Source organism: Myodes glareolus, chromosome 2, assembly GCF_982192425.1.
Source record: "Myodes glareolus chromosome 2, mMyoGla1.1, whole genome shotgun sequence".
NCBI lineage: Eukaryota > Metazoa > Chordata > Mammalia > Rodentia > Cricetidae > Myodes > Myodes glareolus.
The window spans coordinates 26,665,397-26,689,743 of NC_142027.1; the positions used below are offsets into that span (position 1 = coordinate 26,665,397).

General features: G+C 35.0%; 1 protein-coding gene across 16 annotated transcripts in view; it reads left to right on the top strand.

The window, feature by feature from the left end:
• The window catches only part of Robo2 (roundabout guidance receptor 2), a 1,551,815-nt gene that overhangs the window by 1,467,370 nt on the left and 60,098 nt on the right, over positions 1 to 24,347 (top strand). For all 16 annotated transcript variants that reach the window (XM_048422498.3, XM_085685684.2, XM_085685682.2 and 13 more), the window contains 6 exons: positions 192 to 354; positions 2,258 to 2,424; positions 5,508 to 5,629; positions 11,197 to 11,428; positions 14,259 to 14,383; positions 15,919 to 16,090. In XM_048422498.3, the coding sequence (XP_048278455.1) occupies positions 192 to 354; positions 2,258 to 2,424; positions 5,508 to 5,629; positions 11,197 to 11,428; positions 14,259 to 14,383; positions 15,919 to 16,090 (981 nt within the window). The remainder of the gene's footprint in view (positions 1 to 191; positions 355 to 2,257; positions 2,425 to 5,507; positions 5,630 to 11,196; positions 11,429 to 14,258; positions 14,384 to 15,918; positions 16,091 to 24,347) is intronic.

The following is a 24,347-nucleotide window of genomic DNA, read 5'->3' on the forward strand; positions in this document are numbered from 1 at the left end:
TTACACTGATTATGCATGAAAAGGAAGACTATATTTATTAGCATGTTGGAAAACCAGCTAATAGCTTATAACTGTCTGATTTATGAAGATGAATTGCACACTGTCAAGTCAATTTCTTTAATGTTTCCTTCTCTCGAGCATTAGCAGCTTACAAAATCAGGAACGAAATTTACTCTGTCTGTCCTCTACAGAATCTGGAGCAACAATCAGTAAAAATTATGATGTAAATGACCTGCCGGGTCCACCATCCAAACCACAGGTCACTGATGTTACTAAGAACAGTGTTACCTTGTCCTGGCAACCAGGTACACCTGGAGTTCTTCCAGCAAGTGCATATATCATTGAGGCTTTCAGGTATGAGGCAATTTCTGTTTCATTTCTCTACTGGACTTCTGTCTTAGTTACTGGATCTCCAGTTTCTCTTGAGCAACTCTGATACCTTATGTTAAGAACAAGTTAATGTGCTTGAAGAATTTCCAGTTATTTTTGATTTTATCCAAAATCAGATATGAGATTTTCATTTATAGGTGGATAACAAGATTAAAAATAAAGTTCATTGCTAATTTTATTTCTAGTTTATATTTCTAATATAAAGAGGTATTTTGTAACATAATTGCTCCATCTTTTTTTTCCTGACCATTGTGTGTATACACGCAATAACACATCCCCTTTTGCCTATACTCTATATTTTCTCATCTTTCATCTTTTTACTCTCCCTGATACCTTCTAATGTTTTAAGTTTCTTCATATATATGTATATATACACACATTTATATTTATATACACATCACACACAGTAGAGGATAGGTATCATATTTGAGAGAGAAATTGTATGTATTTTTCCTCAGTTTTTAGTAACCTTGCTTAATAGTATACTTTCCAGATCCATTAATTTTCTGGTGATTTCATTATTTCATTTTTCTTTAAAGCTAAGTTAAACTCTATGCATCACTATAGGACCCTAGACCTAAACAGACCACACCATAACTAGACATATGTACTTATTAAAGTTATGCTACGTATTGGCACACAAAGTTGGGAGTATTAGTCCTAGTAATTAGATCACAAATGTAAAATAATTTCAATATTTTGTATATTTTTATGTCATGTTTTTGAATAAATCTATTGATTATTTCTGCAAGAAATCTGAAAACCAAAGATATCAATTAAGATATCAATTCCATGTGCTTCTAGTTTTTGAATGAAAAGCCATTTCAGTGTGTTATGTGAAAGAGTTGTCCTAAATACAGGAATTGTTGATAAATCACTGCAATATATTGTTTATTCTAAACTTGATAAAGTAAAAATAGAAAAAATGTACATACTGTATTTTTACATTCAGTTTCGCTATGCTTTTGTTTGACATTACACAGTCAGAAGGAAAGCCACTGTCCTTCCAGGTATCGGGACAAATGATTCATTTTCATGTTAAGCTTTTCTGTTCCATTTTTAAGTTAATGACACGTACATATTTTCAAATTGTAATTTTCATTATTTTTTGATGCTTAAGGATGTTTTTGATGCTAAAAAAGGACATAAAAATCACATTTTTTTTATTAATTTCATCAAAATCGCACTTGACCTTAGGCATGGTGTTCTAAAATGGCATCCACTGGAGCTAGTTGTAAAAGGGTCCATACACAGAATCTGAAACTTCATCATTGAGAGATGAGAGATCACAATACTGTGTAATGTACATTTTATTAAAAATGTAACCAAGGGAAAATATTCATTACATGCTTCCGTTCTTCTTTTACAGATAGGTAGTTTTAGAAGGCTCTATTATAAAATTGCATGTGGAATTGATGCAAAAGAAAACAGACCTTGTCACAAGAAAGTGTATTGGCATATATTACTCTGTAGCCCATTTATTCTTTCTGCAGGTTAATTCTTTGCAAGGTATATACATACGCATTTACGAGGACCATATTTATTGTATAAACTTGATGTTGTGATTTTGGCCTTTGTTCCTTTTACAGGTATTCATTTAGTGGGCTGCTGTGCATTTAGCTAAGGGCTGTCACCTCTTCTGGGCTGAGTTTACTTTTGTTGTGCATGGCACTCGGTTAGGTGGGCTCAGTTTTGTGGTTGAATACAATGAATCCACCCAAATGTTTCATTACTGGGCTGAACACTTCCAGTGTTGTGTATGTGTGTGTGTTTAATTTTCAGCCATTGACCTATGTCACTGACACTCAGCTCCATTTTGATATAGTTTTATGAATAGTCTTTGAATCCATTTCTGTTCCTTTTTCAGCCAGTCTGTGAGCAATAGCTGGCAAACAGTGGCAAACCATGTTAAGACAACTCTCTATACTGTGAGAGGACTGAGGCCTAATACAATCTACTTGTTCATGGTCAGAGCAATCAACCCTCAAGGTCTCAGTGACCCAAGTCCTATCTCGGATCCAGTACGCACGCAAGGTAACTTCAGTAACTGTTAAAAATAATGTCTTTGGGATGGTACAACAACTTAAAACAATGGAAATTACATGAGCAAAGAGCATGTGTACACACTAATTGTGCAGGAGTCTCTGGGGGATTGTCCTTACAAGGAAATATTTCCATATCACTTTGCTATGAGGTATCTTTTCAGAACTCTCAGGGTCTACATAGGTGAAACAAACAAATAGTTGGAACAATTTGTAGTCCTTGAATGAGGAAGAGTTTCTCCTTCTCTCTTCTACAATAGAAAAAGTAATAAACCCTTTAAAAATAGATGCCTAAACAAGAGGGCCAGATTTTTTTTCCTGGCACTGGTTTCTTTTGTTGTTGTTGTTTGTTTTTGTTTTGTTGTTTTGATTTTTTAGGAAGATGGTTTTCCCAGTGGATTTTGAGTAGGAATATCAATGACTGTGAATCTGTACAGCATATATTATCATGCTTCTAGTCCAAAGAAAGGAGGCACTCAGGGCCCCGAGTTAGGTCAGCATGTCTAGTGTGGTATGGTGCCAATGCTTAACAACTACCCCATATTGTTATTCTGATGAGTTATTGCAAGGAGATATTTATGTCAGAAAAGAATAAATAAACCTTTCCTCTTGGCACAGGTGATTTTCCTGACAAACACATGACCACATCTCCTAGAATATTAAATTGATTAATTTCAAAATGGAAGTTTTCTTCTCCTTTTTTATACTCTGTCCTTTGCTGCTGAGAAGTCACTAAAGTGCGGGTATAATACAGAATACTGCATTATCCTTTCCTGTCCTACTAGTAAGAGAATGAGTTAGTACAATAGAAAATGGGGCCGCTATTGTTTGTTGCAGCCTACTCCCCACAGGGTTCTTGAGAGGGTTAATTATTTCTTATTTGTAAGAGCTTTTGAACAAGATATAATTCAAAGTAGTATTTTTATGCTATGAAAAGCACCATGCAGCCATAAAATATTATTATAATTACAATGTAGCTCAGGGGTAGTGACTAGCATGCCATTATCACAGAGAAGGGTGCGGTAAAGGAATGAAGTCAAATAAAGTCACCACGTGATGGTAACGTGGCTGACATGATGACAGTTGAGGGAGGAGGGGATGATACTTTGCTTTTGTTCTCTCCGCCATAGTGTGCTTAATTTTCCATGATGATGAAGGGTATGGAGGTAAAGAACCTGTCTCCAGAGAGAGAAAAGGCACAACAAAGACTTTGAAGACCTGAAAGTCGTTACATTTTACCTCATCCCTATGCAACCGCTTTTAATGTGTCTGGGTTGAATGAGTAAATTAAATGACGGTGAAATGGCAGAGATGTGCCATTTCTTTAATTCAAGAAATTTTAGAATGTCTTTGAGCTCTACCTATGTGGCTAGCGGTCATTGTGTGTGCAGCTGCAGATCTAACGTAGAGAAACAAGATTGTGAAGCCTCTGGTGTGACGTGACAGAGGGCAGCACACCTTCATGATGTTCAGTAGCTGTGCCAGTCACTAAATCTTGACTCAGAGTCAAACTCTCCGTGAAAAGGTCAACAAAGATTAATTAAGTTTTTCAGGATCTGGCTTGTTGTAGCCGAGAAACTTCAAAGAGCTGAAGACCTATATTCTCTTAACAGACACTTAATAGGAAAAGCCATGTTTTGCGACTGAATGTCAGGTATATTTTTGATGTCACACATTCAGCTGTTTGGCAATCGACAAAGCATTCCTTTTCAAAGCACATGTTGCCTTTTGAGGTCTGAGTTTTCAAAGGCTTTAATGACCATGTTCTTTGAAAATCGTTTACTTCATTAAACCTCTTAAATACTTTTAGGTAAATATCACAGTAGACCATACATATATCAACAAAGGTTAATAGAATTCAGATAAAGGAACATATTGTTCTAAATCAATTCATGCTTTACTTTGTTGTTTCTGCTGAAAATGAAAATGTGGAAATTAAAGAAAATGACATTATGTGGTTCCTAATTATTTATGTCTCAGTTTAAGGTAGCACACTCAAGTTAAGTTACACCGCAACACTTTTGCAAGAGCATTGCGTTACAAACTGAGGGAAAGGTAGAAGAAATTAAGAAAATAAAGTCATTTAGAATTGGAAATCCTCCTTAAAATCAAATAGCTTTAGGAAAAACTTTACCTTGACGTTGAAGTGTGTTGGTTAAGGAGCTCTATTTGCACATGTGCAACTTTTAATGTTTGAGATCAAATTGATGGGTTTGAATGTATGTAATTTTTAATTATTTTTATGAAGACCTTGGGATGTATATTTTATCACTGTATGGAGTAATCGAATACTTTTTAAGCAAACTAGGGATAAGAAAATGGTAATGAAGGTTGACCATGTGTCATCCCAGGAGAATTATTTATTTATGTTTTCCCTCTTGCTCCAACAAAACAGCTATATGACCTGTTTTTAGATAATGGAGTTCTGGCCCAAACTGATTATTTTGGGAACTTTCTACCACTATTATAAGTTTGTCAATATTGTGAAAGATTGAAATTTGTTGTCTTCTCTTTTTTACTCTGTGTTCCTTTAATGGGTGAATTCACTTCTCTCAAGCTTACATTTTTTTCAGTCTATGACTCAAATGAATATAGGTCAAGGAGTCGGAACACACAATCTCCTGATCAGGCTAAGAGAATTAAAAAATAATTCTAATATTTAGTTTCAGATATGTCTTAAAATACAACTTGAAAAATATTTCAGTGCTTTAACATCTCTATAAAAATGGTCATTCTGGACAACTTATTAGGACATAGACTCCAGTCTAACTTCCCATCTCGTGATCTTCCATAATACTACATCCATGTGGAAATGCAGAGTTACAAAGACTCTTTTATAAATAGAAATTTTTGATAAAGAAAAACATAATAGATATTGTATACCATCATGGAATACACATATGCATACATCTACTCATTTTTATATACATGTGTTTATATTTGTGTGCCAAACTGATTTATGTCATGAGGCATTTTTTTCCATCTGGTAGTTAATCGTAAATTGCATTATATCAAATACACTAGAATTTAATAATGAATTTTGTAATTAGGAGTGGTTTTATCCTCTAACTACAGATATCAGTCCCCCAGCACAAGGAGTGGACCACAGACAAGTACAGAAAGAATTAGGAGATGTCATTGTTCGTCTCCATACTCCAGTTGTCCTGACACCTACAACCATTCAAGTCACATGGACGGTAAGTTTGCGAAAATGATATTATTCTCTATATACAGCAACAAAATTTATTTGGAATTTTCTTTTAAGAAAAGAAGTCAAATAAACCCCAAACTAAATTTAAAACACTCATCATTTTAAATCAAAGTGTAATCAATGGAAACAGAGAAAATATTTAATAGATGAAATTGTATCAAGAGTTATAAATAAAAGTAAGTTATAGTAAAGATAAGAACTTCCCTGTCCTTACTTCTACAAGCTTCACTGAACTGCAGTTAACATGCCAAAGTTGTAGAGTACAGTGAATACTTTTAGCATGATGAGTCTTCTGATATCATCACCAAAATCAAAGTTAGGAATGCTAAAGTCATCACAGAATGAAACCTTGTAACCGTTGTGATTATCCCTTCTACACTCATTCTTACCCCTCTTCACCCAGTAAAGGAAACATTGCTATAGATTTATATATCCTGGAGTGTTGTTTGTAGGGAATCACAGAGTCATTCTGTATCTTTCTTCCTCTATCCAACACATTGTTGTTGAGTTGCACTCATATTATAATAGGTATTATTTCTTTATTCCTTGCATTGTACCGATATAAAATATATTACATCTAACTTTTCCGTGTGAAGTTGTCATAATAATATTTTGTTTTATGCACAGTCCATATTTTCTTTTTATAACTTACTTGCTAAGCCTATGAAATGTTTCATTTTATTGGTTACTGTGAATAATGTTTCCATAACTCTTTGTGGATCATTTTTAATGCAGACATTTTCATTTAACTTTGGTATATTCCTATGGTTTTTGACCAATGTGTTAACTTGACACTTAACATTCTGATGTTCTTGCTAAATATTTCCTAAGTTTTTGTATATTCTAGCTAGTAAATTCATAGAATACTGGTCTCTTCCAATGTTTTTCCAGTTTTCTCCCCTTCATCAACACTTAACATGCTCTTGTTTTAGGTTGTAACCAATCTAGTGAGTAGGCAGTGATGTATCACTATGAGACCAACTTTTATTTCTTTAATTATCAGTAATGATATATTTAACTGTATCTGTAGTCATTGTTTTGGAAATAGCTGAAAAAGTTTTAAAAACTAAACTGGTATTTTTACCTCTTGACATCCAGTTCAATGTAGAGAGACAACTCTATCACACTTTACAGCAACTTTCTCAACCAATCAGTTTGAGATAAAAAAAAAATACTTACTTTTATCAACTACCTGGTAAATTATTTGAGATGTAAAGCACAGTAAAAAAGAAATTATTTGGGTTTCCTCTCAATATTAATTACTTTGAACAAGTCTCGCTCCAAGGCAGTTTTTTTAGTACAAAGCATGTTCAAGAACTCAATGACATTGAAGAATCACAAATTCATTGAAAAAGGTATAAGTGCCACAAAATGTTATACATATCAAAAATTTTCAGTCACATAGGTGTGCAAGATCCTTAGGTTCCAAAAAATATTAGTGTGTTAGTTTAATATACAGTTAGAATGGGAACTATTGAGGCATTGTATCTTAGAACAGGAGCCATTAAAATAATATTTAAATACTATTTAGTCAAGGAGAAATTTTTATAAAAGAACAAAAATATAGACAGTTTGTATAGGTTACACGAATTATTGAACTCACTGTATTTTAGTGTCAGATGTGCTAGGGTGTGAAGACAAGAATATTTTAGTTCTTGTTTAGTGTTAAGGCCACCCAAAGTGGCTCACAATGGCCTTTAGGTGTCAATAAAAACAATTGTACATGACTTTTTTCCTGGAAGAATCCATTCACCTTGAAGATATATTAAAGATTAATGTTGATGTCAAATAATCAGCAGTGACAATGTGCTAAAACTGAGCAGAGATATAGTGACAGTAGATGAAAATGATTTTAAATACTATTCAACAGACCAAGTAGCAAAAAAATACTGCCTTTGAAAAAATGATGACTTTAGGGCAGTGTTCTTGTGGTTTAAGGAAAGAAGAATTAGAGTCCCTTTGTTTACCACCATGACACTTGGCCTGCAATGAGCACTTCCTCAAAGGCAATTGCAGAGCCCCACTCAACCAAGACATTTAGCCACTGTCTCACCAAAGAAAATTCTTTGGGGTTTCCTGTTCAGGTGGAGAATTTTGTTCTCTTACTATTTTTCTGTTTTTTAATGAAACTGCATATAGTGAATATAGCTTTTGGCAATTCAGTAAAAAGGTAGGTTTGAAAGTGTCCTATTCTTTTTAAGTATGTCTTTTTTTTTTCCCCGGACAGAGGTGACCTATAAATGCTCTGTAACTCTCCACAGACTACAGGATACATTTACTTACCTTCATGATTTACTATTTTATGCCCTCATGACATGTGTGATCTGAAGAAAGTCAGCATTCTTGAACACAGAAAGCTAAACAGGTGAAAGAAGAAACCAAACCAGGCAACACCGCTGGAGCCTGGAGTTCTCTGTGGCTTCTGCTTCCTCCTGGAGGCAAATGCCTTAGTAATGTATCATTAAGTATTATCTTTTTACCTTAGGGACTGAAGCCCCCCAGAATTTGTACTAGACTTTGATGGGAATAAATTCTATTAGAATGCCTGTCTTCTAACCTGTTTATTCATAAAATTATTAACAAGCACAAAACAGACCTTAGCAATGGTCGCCTGTCAAGATGAGCAAGAGTGATGGCCAAGAGCCTATCCCCACTCCAGGCTCATCGGTTTTAAGGTCAACTTACAGCCTTTCCCCTTGTGCTTTCACCTGTAATAACATTTTCCCTCCCTCTAAGCGGTGCCTCCCAACTGCACAAAATTAAGTTAAACTCTTGTTATTAAGTTGCCCATTACTATCCACTGGGTGATGGCAGTGCTCACTGGAGTGAGAGAGCAATGTTGTGTAGTAAACATTAGCTTCATAAAGTACCTAAAACACTTAATTAATGAAATCCAAACATGGATAAAACCAATTTGCCCTGATTTACAGACTCCCTTCATCTCCAAACAGCTGCTTAATGTTCTTCTTAAAAACACAGCTTGCTTCTTTCAGTATTAACAAGCTATTATTGTGAGTTATGTCTTTCTTTCAGTATATAAATTCACTTAAAGGGAATTCAGAGAAGTTTATAAAATGTGAGCTTAATGTTGTTTTAACATACACAGCAAGGAATTTTTTTTTTTAAACTCTGGCAGTTTTGATGAAAGGCAATTCTCCCTGGTTCTCATGAATTTAAATTTTGTTCCTTGGTTGCCTAATTTTATATTAGAGAAAGTTCTGCTTTCAAAAATTATGTCAGGTTGTTACAAACACAAATTGATAGCATAGCTGAGCATTTTAAAGTCATGCATGAAGTTCCAGATTAGACCGGAGCTTAATTTTTCTTGATATAGCCTTGTAAAAGTGTGATTTCAGAGAATCTTTGGGGGCTAAAAATCTGTCAACTAAAAGAAGTGATTCCTAGTTTTTGAGACTTGTTTATCATCTGAAGATGTGCTTGTAAGAAACAAATGCATTTTCTAGCTAGGGCATTCTAAAGAGAAAAATGTTCCTTTGTTTTATTGTTTTTAGTTGAAGTTTTGCATTTTTATACTTTATAAAAATAATAATGTGATCTATTATTCATCAGTTTGTTGCCTACTCACAAAATAAGTTATACTCAACTAACCAATAAAGATTAGAAGTTCATTTTATGAAAAATCCTTTTGTTTATAGCATACTGATAATTGAATTTTTAAGCCCTAGTAAAAAACTCATATTCATTTTTTATTTCCTTGAGACTGTTGAAATTAGGTCATTTCATTTCTTGTTCACTAATCTTTACACTTCCACAGTGAAATGGCTGGCTTTGTGTGGGGTAGACTACATATAGCTGTAGTCTTTGCTAGTGATCGAAGAAGCAGTTACAATTGCTAATGTTCAAATCTTGCCTTTATAAAGCAAGGTAAACCAGTAACATGACTTGATATCCTTTCTTGTTATTATTGTTAAAACATAAAAGACATTTTTCCCTTTAACTGAAGCAATCACAAAATCTCTAAGAAAGGGAACAGTTGAAACAACCTGTTCAAATCCTGTACTAGGCCACAATCCCAACCCAAATCATGGGGTTAATGACAATTGCTAGCAGAGATAAGTGTCTGTAGTCATTGATTAGTAGGCCTCTCTCCATTAGAAGATCATACATCCATGAATAATTTTGGGCAGCACAAATTTGTCTTGAAGGATTTCAAAAAGAAAGAAGGAAAGAAAAGTTCATAGTGTTGGGTAGGGAAGGAAGGGATGTGAATGCAGGAAGTGTTGGGGGAGGTATGAATATGATTAAAACACTTTGTATGGCATTCTCAAAGAACTAATAAAAATTTTAAAAGGTTTCTCTTCAAAAGGAAAAAGAAGAACCTCTGTGATTTTCCGAGAGAGGGAATGAAGGGGCAGCGTATGCAACACTGATATTCTTCTGGTTCCATTCTCAGCACTCATCTGTCAAAGGGCTGGATATTGCCAAATGAGCTATGCTGGCTGGCCAGAAAACCCCACGGTCTCCCCTCCCCAAATGCTAAAAATTCATCAGAAAAACTTGGCTTTTGTTGTAGTTGTGATAATGTGTGTTCTAGACTCTAACTCAGACTTTCAACCTTGCAATGCTGACAATTTTCCAACTGACTGTCACCCAGGTGTCATAAAGTAAAAAGATTTTACTAGTCAAATTCAAAATCTCAGACTACTAGTAAAAATTATAGCTGCTATTTAATATAGGGAGAGACATGAAAGTTGTCAAAACCTGTTGACTGGGACTACTCGAGGAAGAAGCAGCTGCTGAAATGATGGACTTTGAATTACATACTGTTAACAGGGAAGAGCGTGTACTTTAAACATGATGAATCTCTCCTGCAGCCTCTCCAGATGCAGGAATGTAAGAATTCGTATCCTTTGCTTTATCTCTGGAGTGACTTCCACTCTCATTCAGGTTATCTGCCCCCCACCTCAGCTTCTCCCTCCTCAAGGCTTTTCTAATTCCCAGGGCAGCACATTCAGAGCCTTTCCTTATGCTTACTTGTTATGGTAACTTTAATATTATTTGACTAATTATTAACTAATGCCCTCCTTCTACACAGACTGTGAGAGGAATAAGGATCTGTCCTTTATTGCCCATTTTCACTCTCAGAAATCAGCAAAGTTCTTGACACCTATCAGTAAGAACAACAGAAAAGATTCTAAATGAGAAGGCATTAATGAGTTGATGTGAGAAAATTGCATATTACTTATGAAAACCAGGATAATGGGAATTGTTGATTGCAAGAAAATGGAAATCAAATTAGAAACCAAAGATGATCAGTTGAGACCTAAGTAGATCATGTGTGGCCAATTTTGATAGTTTGAAATATTTTCAGACAAGGAGACAATTGGTTTACTCATCATATTAAAAATATTTTAAAATAACAATGTGTACTTGTGATTTAAGGACATTATAAGAAGCAAGGAAATGGATGAGATGCCCCTAGAATCATTCAGATGGTCATGGCAAGGGCAGAGTTGGGCAAATTCCTCAGTGACGACTTCCCAATTTCCATCAGTTGTCCTATACTGTTTTTTTTGTTTGTTTGTTTTTCAGGTGGATCGGCAACCCCAGTTTATTCAGGGCTACAGAGTGATGTATCGTCAGACTTCTGGCCTACAAGCTTCCACTGCTTGGCAGAATCTAGATGCCAAAGTCCCAACTGAGAGGAGTGCTGTCCTGGTGAATTTGAAAAAGGGTGTTACTTATGAAATTAAAGTCAGACCATATTTTAATGAGTTCCAAGGAATGGACAGTGAATCAAAAACAATCCGTACTACTGAGGAAGGTCAGTAAAGTTTCCAAAGTAAACTAAACGTTTGCTTAAGTCGTTTTCATTTGGAGTTTTCAGTTACATTAATTGGAAGACCAGAAAACGAGCATCGAAGAGTGAATCCAGGGAATATATTTTTTATTATTATATATAGTAAAAAGATGGAAACAAAGGTGAAAGATGTGTGGGGGGGGTGAGGTGTGTTTGTGAGGTGTGTGTGAAGAGTGTGATTGTGTATGTATGTGTGTCAGATGTGTGTAGGAGGTGTATGAGTCTGTAAGTGTGTGTGTCTCTATACTCAGAATGTATATCTGACAAAAAGGCCAAAGGAAATTAAAAAGAAAAAAAAAAGTTAAAATTTACTCTTTTCTTATGCCTTTGTCCTAAGCCTTCTGTATTAGGACATTTTAACTGGTAATAATATATTCCTGTATTTTAATAAGGATCTAGCTTATTAAGCTTCAGAAGACATTCAAGTATACAAAATAGGCTCATTCATGTTGACCACTCTTTAGGGATATAGCCCAGCCTGACATCTACCAGTCCTTTTTCTTTGTAGGAACTGTCAGTTGGAGCCGTGCTTTCTCCTTTGAAAAGCGGTTTGCCCACTTGCTATAGACATTTTAGAAGAGTTTCATCTCCTCCCCCTATATTTGGAATATCTTTTACTCAGAGATACTTAAAAGTCAACCCATGGTGATCTGAGATGAATGTAGATTTTAGCCAGTCTTTTTGTCTTTCAGTAAATGAAAGACTTTTAGTACATGCTGCCCTCAGAGTGAAAAGGTGAACCACAAGTACTCGGCCCCCAAGTCAGCTTGTGGATGGACTGTGTGGGCCTCTTTCTATAAGTCTAATGATCATCCAAAGAGCATTAAGTCACACATTTCCTATGATATAATTCAAAATAAAAATATTAACTTCACATTGACTTGTAGTGAGATCCATCAACATGGACAAATGTGAATATACTTGAAACCATAGTACTTTTAGGAAATAAAAAACAAATATACTAATATTATTTATAATTTTATCCTGTATTAAACTTGACCTATGCTGAATATACTTGACAAATGTGAATATACTTGAAACCATAGTACTTTTAGGAAATAAAAAACAAATATACTAATATTATTTATAATTTTATCCTGTATTAAACTTGACCTATGCTGAAAACTTCTCCCACCAGTGAATGGGGCAAATAATTATAACTTAGGATAACTTTAAGCCTCATTCTAAAATTAGCTTCACTGCAGTGGAATTTTCCTGTGGATTAGACATTTGTCAGCATTTGGTCTACATTTATCTCCATTTTCCGTGGCCAGGTAAATGTCACAAATGGACTCAGCTGTACTAAGTCTGGAGCAATGAGCAGCGATTCACGTTCTTTCAAATCTGCAGAAGGAAGCTGAGTAGCAGAATAATTGAGCTGTCAGGGAATAGACATGGAGTTCTCACTCAGCTAGCAACAAGAAGACAGGAAAGCTGGCTCCCAGGTGGTAGTTTGCAGTGCAGTCTAGCTACTTGTAAGCGCAAGGCTGGTAGGCAAGTGGTCAGATGTATGTCACTGTGCCACACTTTGGACAATACTGTCACAGAGAGAGACAGTGAGGAGCAAACTGTATTAGCAGCTGTCTCTCTGTATCTTATATCTCAATGCAAATATGTCATTCCAATGATATGTGCCATGACAAATGGACCAAACATGGGACACCTTCTTAGCTGACCTGTGAAATGTGTTTATTTTAGGGTATTTCTAAGGGCATGTAAATTGTGGTCCTAGGAGGCATAAGGTGTTTTGCAGAAATTCTTTAATGGTCCACAATTCTTTGTTTTAAATCTCTAGACAGATTTTTAGTGGTATCCAAATGTTCCAATGTTTCTCTTTTTTTCATTGAGTTAAATTGAAAGGTTCACTGAGAATGGCTGAGTTCTACACAATTAGTGCTTCCTAGCTCTGGGAATCCCCGAATGGGAGACCCCGCAATCTAAATTCAGGAACTGCTTCTCACTCATTGCTTCTCAGCATGGATGTAATTAGTTATAGGAGAAACTATAAAGGAAGAGAATGACTCTCGGAAATCAAAAAAAAAAAATCTCCATTTCACGTCTGACCCAACATGAGCCCATTTTCAATTTTATTAGCAGAGTCTCTTACCCAGCCACATAAAATATGTTTTAAATCTTAAATTATAAGCCAATTCTTAATAGTCAATTATTTTTCCCAGTATGAAAAGAGAAGCATTATTTTTTTGTGAGATTTATAATTGCATGTCTATTTTACTTAGTAAGCATGACCTCAAACAACATCAAAAATGCCTTCCCCTAGAATTAATGCTGGTTTGCATTTTGAGACACTTCATCTGAGAATACATTTGAGTCGATTATGTTATGTATTCTTCTAGAAACACAGCTGTTAGAAAGTATTAAAGATAAAATATGCAAACTTCCAGAATCAAATACTCTGGGTTTAAATTCTGACTTACTATTTGATGTCTGTAATATCTTACAATATGGCCCCCTTGCTCAAAAGTGAACTGAGATGTTTCTGCTTCCTGAGGTCATGAGAAAGACTGGAATCTGGCAGCACACTGCCAAGCACAGAAAACCACCCTGAGTGTAGCTGCTTAGTTTGTGATAGCGCGGATAACACCCCTACTGGCTGCACCACTTTAAAATGTACATTAAGTCAGAAACCTGTTTCTTAACAAGCTGCCGCTTGTTGAAATCTCTGTGCAGATTCAGGGTGACTGGAAGGCAGAGCTGTAAAGCTCTTTATTGTCCTTTTCTGTGAGCATGTGTCTACCAGAAGTGACTGTTCACATTCAGTCTGTCTCCTCTGCAGCTCCCAGTGCCCCTCCCCAGTCTGTCACTGTGCTGACAGTGGGAAGCCACAACAGCACAAGCATCAGTGTATCCTGGGATCCTCCACCCCCAGACCACCAGAATGGAATTATTCAGGAATACAAGGTAAGCCAGTCTAACAAAGGGAGGCTCATAGACAACTCCACCAAGAGATCTTAGTACCACTTCAACAGAGCCTGTCTCTAAATGCTCAGATGCAAACTGAGATGCCTGGTAGTAAGGGTGAGAAGGCACAGAGAATGAGAACCTAGCATCAAGGTCACAGACGTAGAGCTCAGATGGAAATTGGAGAGTGGAATGGTTTTCAGTAAACTGGGGCTCAGGAATGATGGTAGAAGGGGCTTGAGGTAGAAGAACTGATCACATTAAAATCAAGTTCACCCGTATTATCAAGGAGAGATGAACTAAAGATTAAAAATGTTAAAATGTACAAAGAAGGAACAGGACTGTTGTCCCAACTCACACTGAGTGGCCTTGGCATGGCCACTGAAACAAATTGTTGATAGAATAGCAAAAAGTAGTTGTCTCATATTTGAACTAATGAAATCTAAAGAAGACATGCATTCCTGTTGGTCCATTAGTATCACTAATATTTAAGACTCAAAGTGTGTCTAACTTTTTATTTAAAAAAATTGGCTGAATCATGATGTGATTATATATTAAACTTTGGGAAAAATTCAAAGAAATTATTTTTGACATTTATATGTATTTCTAATAACTGGAAAGTAACATTCTAACTAGAGCCAGTAGCAGTAACTAGAGATTTAACTCTACTTCAGAAATTCATTGCTGATATGGAAAAATAGGCAGAATAATTTCTTGCTAACCTGTGCTGATTGAATTTTATTCTTAAAAGCTATTAGAATAAACCTTTGTCACATTAATAGTCAACTTTGTGTCAAAAATGAATATGTGTTAATTAGACATTTTTGTTTAATCCCCCTATCCTATTTTAAGCAAACATGTTTAAGAAGAATAGATGTCCTTATGCTAACACAACTAAGTCAATTGTGAAGTCACAGGGTGGGACAGCTCTGTGGGAATATTCAAAGTTAAGCACTCCCATGTGTTGGTGAATGAAGCTAGGGATTTGTTTCTGTACTATCCAAGACTGAAAACTCTAAACTTGAGCTTAATGAAATCACAATAATGATTTACAACATGATATTTCTCATTTATTAAATGTCTAGCATATATGGGTAGAGTAGCGTGCACTCAGATAAGGACTAAGTGCACTTCCATGAGCCATGTAGATATTTTATTTAAACCAGAAATACCATTCAGAGGAATTTTTTAGCTGAAAATTTTACAAGAACTCCCTGTTTTAGAAGCAAATGTTATGCATTCATGCACATGAATATGCATTTTATTATGAAATATTGTATAATAAGAAAATGAGTATAGATACTTGAGAACTTTCATATTTACAGTAACAAATTTCTATAGCTCTAGGGAACGGATGCCATGAAGTTCAATTTATATTGAAATAACAACCTAGCTACTTAAACATCTGTGTCTGAATCCTTGCCATTTTGTTTCATGCATGTGTAGTGTGTAAATATATTTTGATCAATACTAAAATTAGTGATATTGTCAGAACAGAAATGTCATACTATCTCTGTGTATGCTCTTTTCTATAGATCTGGTGTCTTGGAAATGAAACCCGATTCCATATCAACAAAACTGTGGATGCTGCTATTCGTTCTGTGGTAATAGGTGGCTTATTCCCTGGAATTCAGTACCGGGTAGAAGTGGCAGCCAGCACAAGTGCAGGGGTCGGAGTAAAAAGTGAACCACAACCAATAATAATTGGTGAGTATCCAGCTATGGACTCTGAACTTGAGTGTCTCTATGTGGACAGCAAGGTAGCTTGTGGCTTTGAGTGTTCATCTTGACCATGGCCAGCTCTGTATATGGGTCTCTCAAAAGAGCTGTTACCCAGTACAGGCAAGTAGGATAATTGACAGTTCTTACAATTAATTCACACAAATAATTGTTTGTATACGTGTCGCATAATCTTATAGCAATACCTATTGATTTTTAGTATCAAAAATTCTTAGCTGACTAAAAAATTATTGGTATTCAATAGATCTACTAATAATTGTGACTCAATGACAATATAGAAAAATAAGCTGTATGCTTCGATTGAGCATACCAAAATGAGAAGCAGTGCAAAAGAATGTGGTAATGCCTATGACGGAAGAAATTCATGCTACATCTATTCACAGTCTTGAAAAAAAAGTGCTTCCTGACACTCTTGGTGAGGTTTGTCTGTTCTTGAAAAGTATATGAATGGAATTATCTAGAACATGACAACTTGTGTCTGCTTTTTGATTCAAGCAATGCTTTCTGAGATTCTTTCACGTATTTTTAACACAGTTTAAATGCTTGGTTACTGAATGGTGTTGAATCCTAGGAATACGCTCTATTTTGTTTATCAGATTTTTCTCTCTATTGAATATGCATTCTTCTCCAAGCCTCTGCAAGGACACATGCCTTCGTTTCTTTGGAGAAATTCTTAGAAGTAAAATTGACAAATAATAGAATTGAGCGTTTTTAACATTACTTGAAACTTCTAAACAATTTGGAAATTGTAAAATTTGAGATTACTGGAACGACAAAAAGGACTTGCAGTTTCTCTGCTCCATCACCAGTTGGTGTTGCCAGTCTGTAATAGGAAACATTCCAGAAGATGTAAACTGTACATCTTTAATTTTAGATTCAAATTTCGTGCATGATAATGATGTAAAACAACTTTATCTATGCTAATTTCTTGGCCTTTTGCTTCTTAAATGAAATCTCTTTCTCTCTCTTTCTCTCTCTCTCTCTCTCTCTCTCTCTCGCACACACACACACACACACACACACACAAATGCACACACAAATGCACACATACAAGAATGGGGACTATGAGAGAATTTTCTACAAGTCCATGAGTTCTCTATTATTTTAATAGTGTCTTTTGATAAGTAAGTGTTAAATTTTAATGAAAGGCAATTTACTCTTTTTTCTTATATATATTGTTCATATATATATATATATATATATGAGAAACTGTTTTATCTATAAATAGTACACTTTAAATCTATTCTGGAAGTTTTATAATTTTACCTTTTATACCTATGTCTATAATTAATCTTCATGTAATTGCATGAAGATGAAAGGATGAGACTTAAATATTCTATAAATTTATCAAATTGAATTGACAACATCTATTGACTCCGTCCCAATAAAATAAATGTATGTGAATCTCTTTCAGGGTTTCTAATGTTTATTTTTGGTTATATAAACAAACTACCCACTTGTCACTGCTGTGGCTTACAGTGGTCTTTAAAATTGGACAATATGAAAATGTTATCATTTTCTTCTGCAAAATCATTGTGACTATTTTTGCTTTTCACGTACTTTTCAAATGAGATTCTCAGTTTTACAAAAGTATCTAGAATTTGTAATTGCAAAGGCAGTAAATCTATTTGTCAAACTGAGTAAGCATAACAGTGAGTCCTTCCCAGGAACATAATACATGTTTTCATTACAGATGTCTGCAACAGTGTTCTGTAGTTTTCAGTATGTGATCTTTTATATATTTTGTTGATATACTTCCATAGTGTATGATATGGGTTTTACACTGTTCTGAGTCATTGTTTGAAATATCTTTTTCTCATTGATATATATTATCCATTAACTTTTTAGAAAGTTTCCTTTCTCCATTTTGTTGTTATTATTGACATGCTGAATTCTCCTGAAATTTTTAAGAGATAAATCATAATTTCATTTCTGGTTATGAATTCTTCTCCATCATTCTTAAACTCTTTGTGTCTGTTGCTGGATCTAATTTAGTATCACATGGTAAAGAATTTTGAATTTGCATTAATGAAGGATGCAGATTGGTTATTCTTTCTCTTCTTATGTCATTTTATCTCTTTGTGTCTTGGTCAAGTTTTGGAATGAGTGCAAATGGCTTTATAAAGTAGTCTTTCTTCCTCATTTTTATTTATCCTTCAGAAGTTTTGATAGAGCCAATGTTGTCTCTTTTTTTATTTTTTAACTTCATAATGCTATCAATGCTAAGAGTAATTATGGTGATTCAATCTTAGTGAATGGTGGATTTTGCATATGAAATATAAGTATAATTCTCTTCTACAAATATAATTACAAAAACTGAATTTAGAAATAAATGATAAGTATGCATTTGTGCTTCTCCTTTTCAGTCTAGAACCCCTTACCTTTATTTTTTTATCTTTTCTTACTTATCAATATGTGTATGTGGTAGGTATACATGTTCACATGTGTGTGTACAGGTCTGTGTGGATGGAGTGCTGAGATTGACATCAGGAATCCTTATCAATCTTCTGTCTTCTTTGAAGTGTGATCTCACATATCCACAGTTTGCATGTATGATAAAGTTAGTCTCTGGGGCTACGCTGTCTCTGCCTTCTTTGTGCCAGAATTACGGATGGGTTTCCATGTTCATCTAACATTGATGTTGATTCTCAAGATCTGAACTCCGGTCTTCTCTTTTGTGCAGCAAGATCTTGAAATGTTCAACCATCTCCCCAGCCCTTAGTCTGTGAGGAGCACTCTCTCCAGCACTAAGTCTGTTTGGAGCACTCTCCCCAGCTCTCTGTCTGTGAGGAGCACTCTCCCCAGCCATTAGTCTGTGAGGAGCACCCTCCCCCACCCTCAGTCTGTAAAGAGCACTCTCTGCCTCCCTCAGTCTGCATCTTTATTTTTTAACTATTTGCTACTGGGTGATTTAGACTTACACCCTGTTGGTGAGCTTACTTCACAACCATCATCAGATATTGCTTTTAATTCATTGTGAGATTTCTTTCTCTGAAACTTACTTTACTTTTAAATACTAGTATCAGGTCATCTCTTTAGGTGTTTGCATTGTTTTTATCCTTTATGTTAAATTCTATCAGTCTGCATGGGTTGTATATTATTTTTATTGAAGTTTCTTCTTTCAAAGCTCTTTCTCAAAAAGGTAGAATGGCTCAGCATCTAAAAGTGCTTGCTGCTAAACATAATAACCTGCGTTTTGTCCCTGGAGCTCATATTATAGAGAGAACCAACAACCACAAGCTATTTCCTAATTTTCACACATGTGTATGGCATGAGTGTGCCCCACCCAAGCAGTCAGAAAAATATGCAAACCCCTAAACAACACAAAATTATTTTAAATACAACATGTAAAATATTTTCTTCCTGACTCTAAAACTTTTATGTTGAATAGTATACTTTCACTAAATATTTTTCCTTTCTTGCCCTTAGCTTATATGCGTTGATGATTTTTTGCTTGTTTGTTTGTTTGTTTTTCTCTTCCTGCCTATTTTTATATGGCTGGCTCTATTTTACTGGATACTGGACTTATTTATGATATATTATGAACCTTTGTGATCAGTGAAAATACGTTTGTGCTTGTCCCACAAGCTAGCCTTATTTGACTTTTATTTTGAATTTGAGATGTCTTACTGATTTTCATGGTATTTGTATGAGAGTTTTTTTTAGGTCTTGTCTTTTTTCTTAGATTACAATCTCAGTTTGATGTTCAATCTAAGGTAAGGACTTTGAGAATTTCAATAAAAGTATTTAGTAAGCCTTTCTGGTGCCCCTAACTGAATGGATCTCAAATATCAAGAATTGACTTCTCTAGACTGGATGTTGGCTGGCCACCCTCTCTTGTCTTTCATCCTCTGCTTTGCACCAGATCTTTTCAGTATTCCTCAATGCAAAGTTAAGTGTTCACCTTAGGATTTCAGGAGTGATTGTTTGCTTTTTAGTGATCATTACTCTCAAATGATTCTGTGTAGTTGTGGATTTCCCTTAAATTCTCTATCATTCAAAGCATCCTAAGCTGTGTATTCTGACATACCATATAAATGTCATTGAGGTTTATCAGTGTGGTCACAGCCTTGCTTACACTGCAAGAGACCCTCACTAAAGGAAGCACAAGCTCATCTATGAAGATTTCTCTACCACAGCTTGTCATTAAGCCCTTTTAATTCTCCTCACTCTTATTGACATCATAGTGACAATATTTTTTTAAAAAATGTTCATCAAAAGTTCATAAAGCATTCATTTTGTCTCCTTATTTTCTAACATGATAAAATAATATGCAGATGAGATAGTTCCAATTTTTGGGTGATCATTTATTCTCATGCACAGAAAGAGACTTTATATTTAGTCACAATGTTAAGTGTTTTAGACCTCCCATCTTTTCTTTGTTTGCTAAATGAATAGCATTGAAGAAAAAAGTTAAAGTATTACCTTTTCTCTAAATTGCCTTTCCCTTCTTAATTAGTTGTTCAGACTGAATTAATTCCTTAACCTGAGGGAAACCTACAAACTTACCCTTCTGAGAGTTTTCTGAAGTAAATTAGAATAAGGAAGAAATATAGGTGTGCCCAAAATGTTTTAAATATATATTCACATAAATATGCGTATACATAAATACATAATTTACCTAAAGCGTTTAGAAATAAGCCTTTTCACTTCATTTTTTCCTTTATTTTAAGACCATGAATGCCCAAGTGTAGTGCCAGATACCTGTAGTCTACATTCTCAGTACCAGAGAGGCTGAAGAAGGTACCAAAGATTGTGGCTAGCACATTAGCTCAAGGCCAGCTGGAGCTGCATATGGAGACTCTGTCTCTAAACAGACAAAACTGTGTGGAAAAAACAAAAGGACATTTCTCTTCACTGTGTGTTTTAATTATAAATGCATCATTGCTGATTAATGAGAATTCTTTTCTTTAAATAAAAGGGTATTTCTTCCTGAAAACTTCTAAAAATGAATATAAATTTGATTTACTGTATATAGTTTTTCTTACTGAAGATAAGATTGCAAAATAGCTGTATTTCCCTCTTTTGTCTTGTTTTTCTGTTCTCTTTAGTGTACATATATATATATATATATATATATATATATATATATGAAAGTTAAAGTATTACCTTTTCTCCAAATTACCTTTCCCTTCATATATATATATATATATATATATATACATATATATATATATTGCTTAAAGCAATGACATTTTCTTTTCTTTTCCTAGTGATTGTCTATCTCACAGTATTTTGAATATCTGATTCTGTTAGAACCAAGAAAACATTACACAAATCGATGCTATGTTGTGATGAGCACAGTGCAATTGTATTATAGCAAAATAGTGGATTTCACTTAAATGATTTTAAATAAATTGCAAAGTTTTACCAAAGTGTAGTACATCCAGAAGACTAAGTCTCCTAACTGGATTTTGATCACACCTATTAATCTATTTTAGTATATCAAGGAAGTGTTTAAATTTTTCTAGAAACAAGACAATGAAATCTGTCAATGCCTTCCCTGTATTGTATTCAGGTAGTTTGAATGTGCTATGCTTATGAGCTAATCATGAACACAGCAGTGTAGTAACAGAAATGAGGACATGAACATGTGCAAGTCCAGTTCGACCCAGAAAAGATGTGTCCTCCAGAGATCCATCTCTTTTCAATATCTACTGCTGTCCTGAGACACTTCCTAATTGTTTCCTTAATTATCCTTCCATATCAAGCTTCACATCTTGTCTGATAAGGCTTTGTACACAACTGCTCGTTCTCAGTTGAATAGTGGCTTAATGATGTCTAATCTCCTTTTCTGTTTCAATTTATGCTTCCTCTATTGTATATTCCATACTGGAAGCAGCGTGGAAAGCGGTTCAAGCTTACCTGCCTTTCCCTTTGCTAATTAAGCCGTGCACTGGCATTTGATGCAGTTTATGGTTCATAATTTTAGACTGCTGTTATGCCAGGCTGTGTAAAGTTTCAATTATCTCATCTCAGTGTTGTGAAAAAAAAAAGAATAACTTAAAAACTGTGAAATAGCATTGGAATTCATGTTATTTTTTTAGCAATTTTCAAAGTAAAAGTAGGCTTCACATGAAATTTTGAATAAAACGACAGATTAAAAAAATGAACAAAAATTATCCACACCAAATAGTGCCTTAAAATAACAATAATCATCTTAACAATAAAACTATTTTTATATCTTTAGTTTACTTTAAAGTATAAACCTCATGTAGGTCGTATTAAGCCACAACAACAAAGCCACATTGAACAGACAGAAGTTAAAAAGGAAGAAAGAGAAATCAATAAAACTATTTTTAAAGTATTCATCTTTTATATTCTTCCTAGGGAGTTGGTGATCATCCATACAATTACGTACTTTCACCGAAATAGGTACAATTGATTCTGATGTGTCTAATTAAGTCTTTTTCTAACAAATTACTTTTGTTCTTCATTACTCTCCAATGGGAGGAAGGCATTACATTTCATTACATTTTATTTTTCTGCAAGAACAAAAGGACATAGTGGCCACACCACCTTCTCTGTGTTCTTTTCAGGACAATTGACAACATTGTTTCAAAAATTATCAGCATAAGAAGAAATAATATACTAGGGCTCGGAAAAATGCTGTGCAATATTAAATAAAACATTTTAAGGACTCCCCTTATAAAAGGGCAAATCTTCTCTTAGTCTTTGTTCTCCACGCTATCAGGCTGTGGAGAGTTGTCCTTTTTGGTTTGCTTGTGTGTTTTATGTTTGTGGGTCTTTTAGTAGCTCCTATAACGAAAAGAGTCACCAGATAACATACTGAAAATATGTTATTAAAATACAGCTTTTTTACTTTTATACATATACAATCTAAAGGTGCATATATTTCAGACAAGAAAAATTTATGTGTAATTTAATTTATTTTAAACCTGAAAAAGCCCAAATACTTTTCAGTAACAAAACACACACACATCTTTGAGTGTATGTATATAAACATACACACACAAACACACACACACACACATATATATGTACACACACATATATTTGTATACCTACGTATGTGTGTGTAAGAAAATTCTAGCCATTATAAAATAAGCCTGCAGTTTGATTTACTAAATTAAAATATTTTGTTGATTCTCCATAGCTCAGTGTTACAAGGGTTACAAGAATGCTGTCTGACTTTCTATTCCATAGTCATTCAACAGTTTATATTCTTTTAGCAAGAGCTTTTCTGTCTCTTAAAGACATGATGACCTACGGCAAACACTGGTTTCTGATACACAAGGAACAAGGAAGAAACTAGAGCCCTGCCACACACTGTTATGGGGTGCACCTGAAGGGCATGTGAGTCATCCCAGGCTACCGACCACCGACTCACATTCAGTACTGGATGGCAGGGAGGACACAGGAATGTTTGTTAATTTTCTGTCCCAGAAACAAAGACGTAAAGGATTTTCAGGAGCTTCAATCCTAAGCAGTTCACCTGACAAGTCTAAAAATACCCAGTAAAAGACCTAATGTGATTCTACATCACATGGGACAAGGTTGTACTCCTGTTAGCTTCCATAGAAGTTTCTCATAGTATTATATTCTCATTCTGTGTCTCAAATTCTGCAATTATGTGGTTTTGGTCATACTTTGATTTGTAATGGTTTTATGTAGGTGTTGTACAGCAAGTGGTTTCCAGATACCAGCAACATTCCCAGTTTCTTTTCACATTATAAATTCTACTCATTTATTTTTACATACCGGCCATAGTTTCCCCTCCCTTCTCTCCTACTGCCCCCCACTGCCTCCCATCTACCCACCCCACTCACTTCTCCAATTCCACTAATAAAAGGGGTAGACCTCCCATAGATATTAATGAACTGGGAGGGGGGAGTCCAAAGTCATGACAGGGAACCCACAGAGACAGTTGACCTGAGCTAGTGGGAGCTCATAAACTCTAGCCTGACAGCTAGGGAGACTGCATGGCACCAGCCTAGGCGACCTGCATGTGTGTGACAGTTGTGTAGCTTGGTCTGTTTCTCTACTTCCCAGTAGTGGGATCAGGACCTGTCCCTAGTGCTTGATCTGGCTTTTGGGAACACTCCAATTTCCTAACTCATGTCAGTTAAGACAACACCAGATACTCTGAGATTTGGCATGTATCTCAAGATTTGACATGTGTCTCTAAGAGAAAGAAGACTCCTTTAAAAACTACTGGCCTAAGAGTCTATTGTACAACTGCATTTTAGAGTATGAAAAGGAA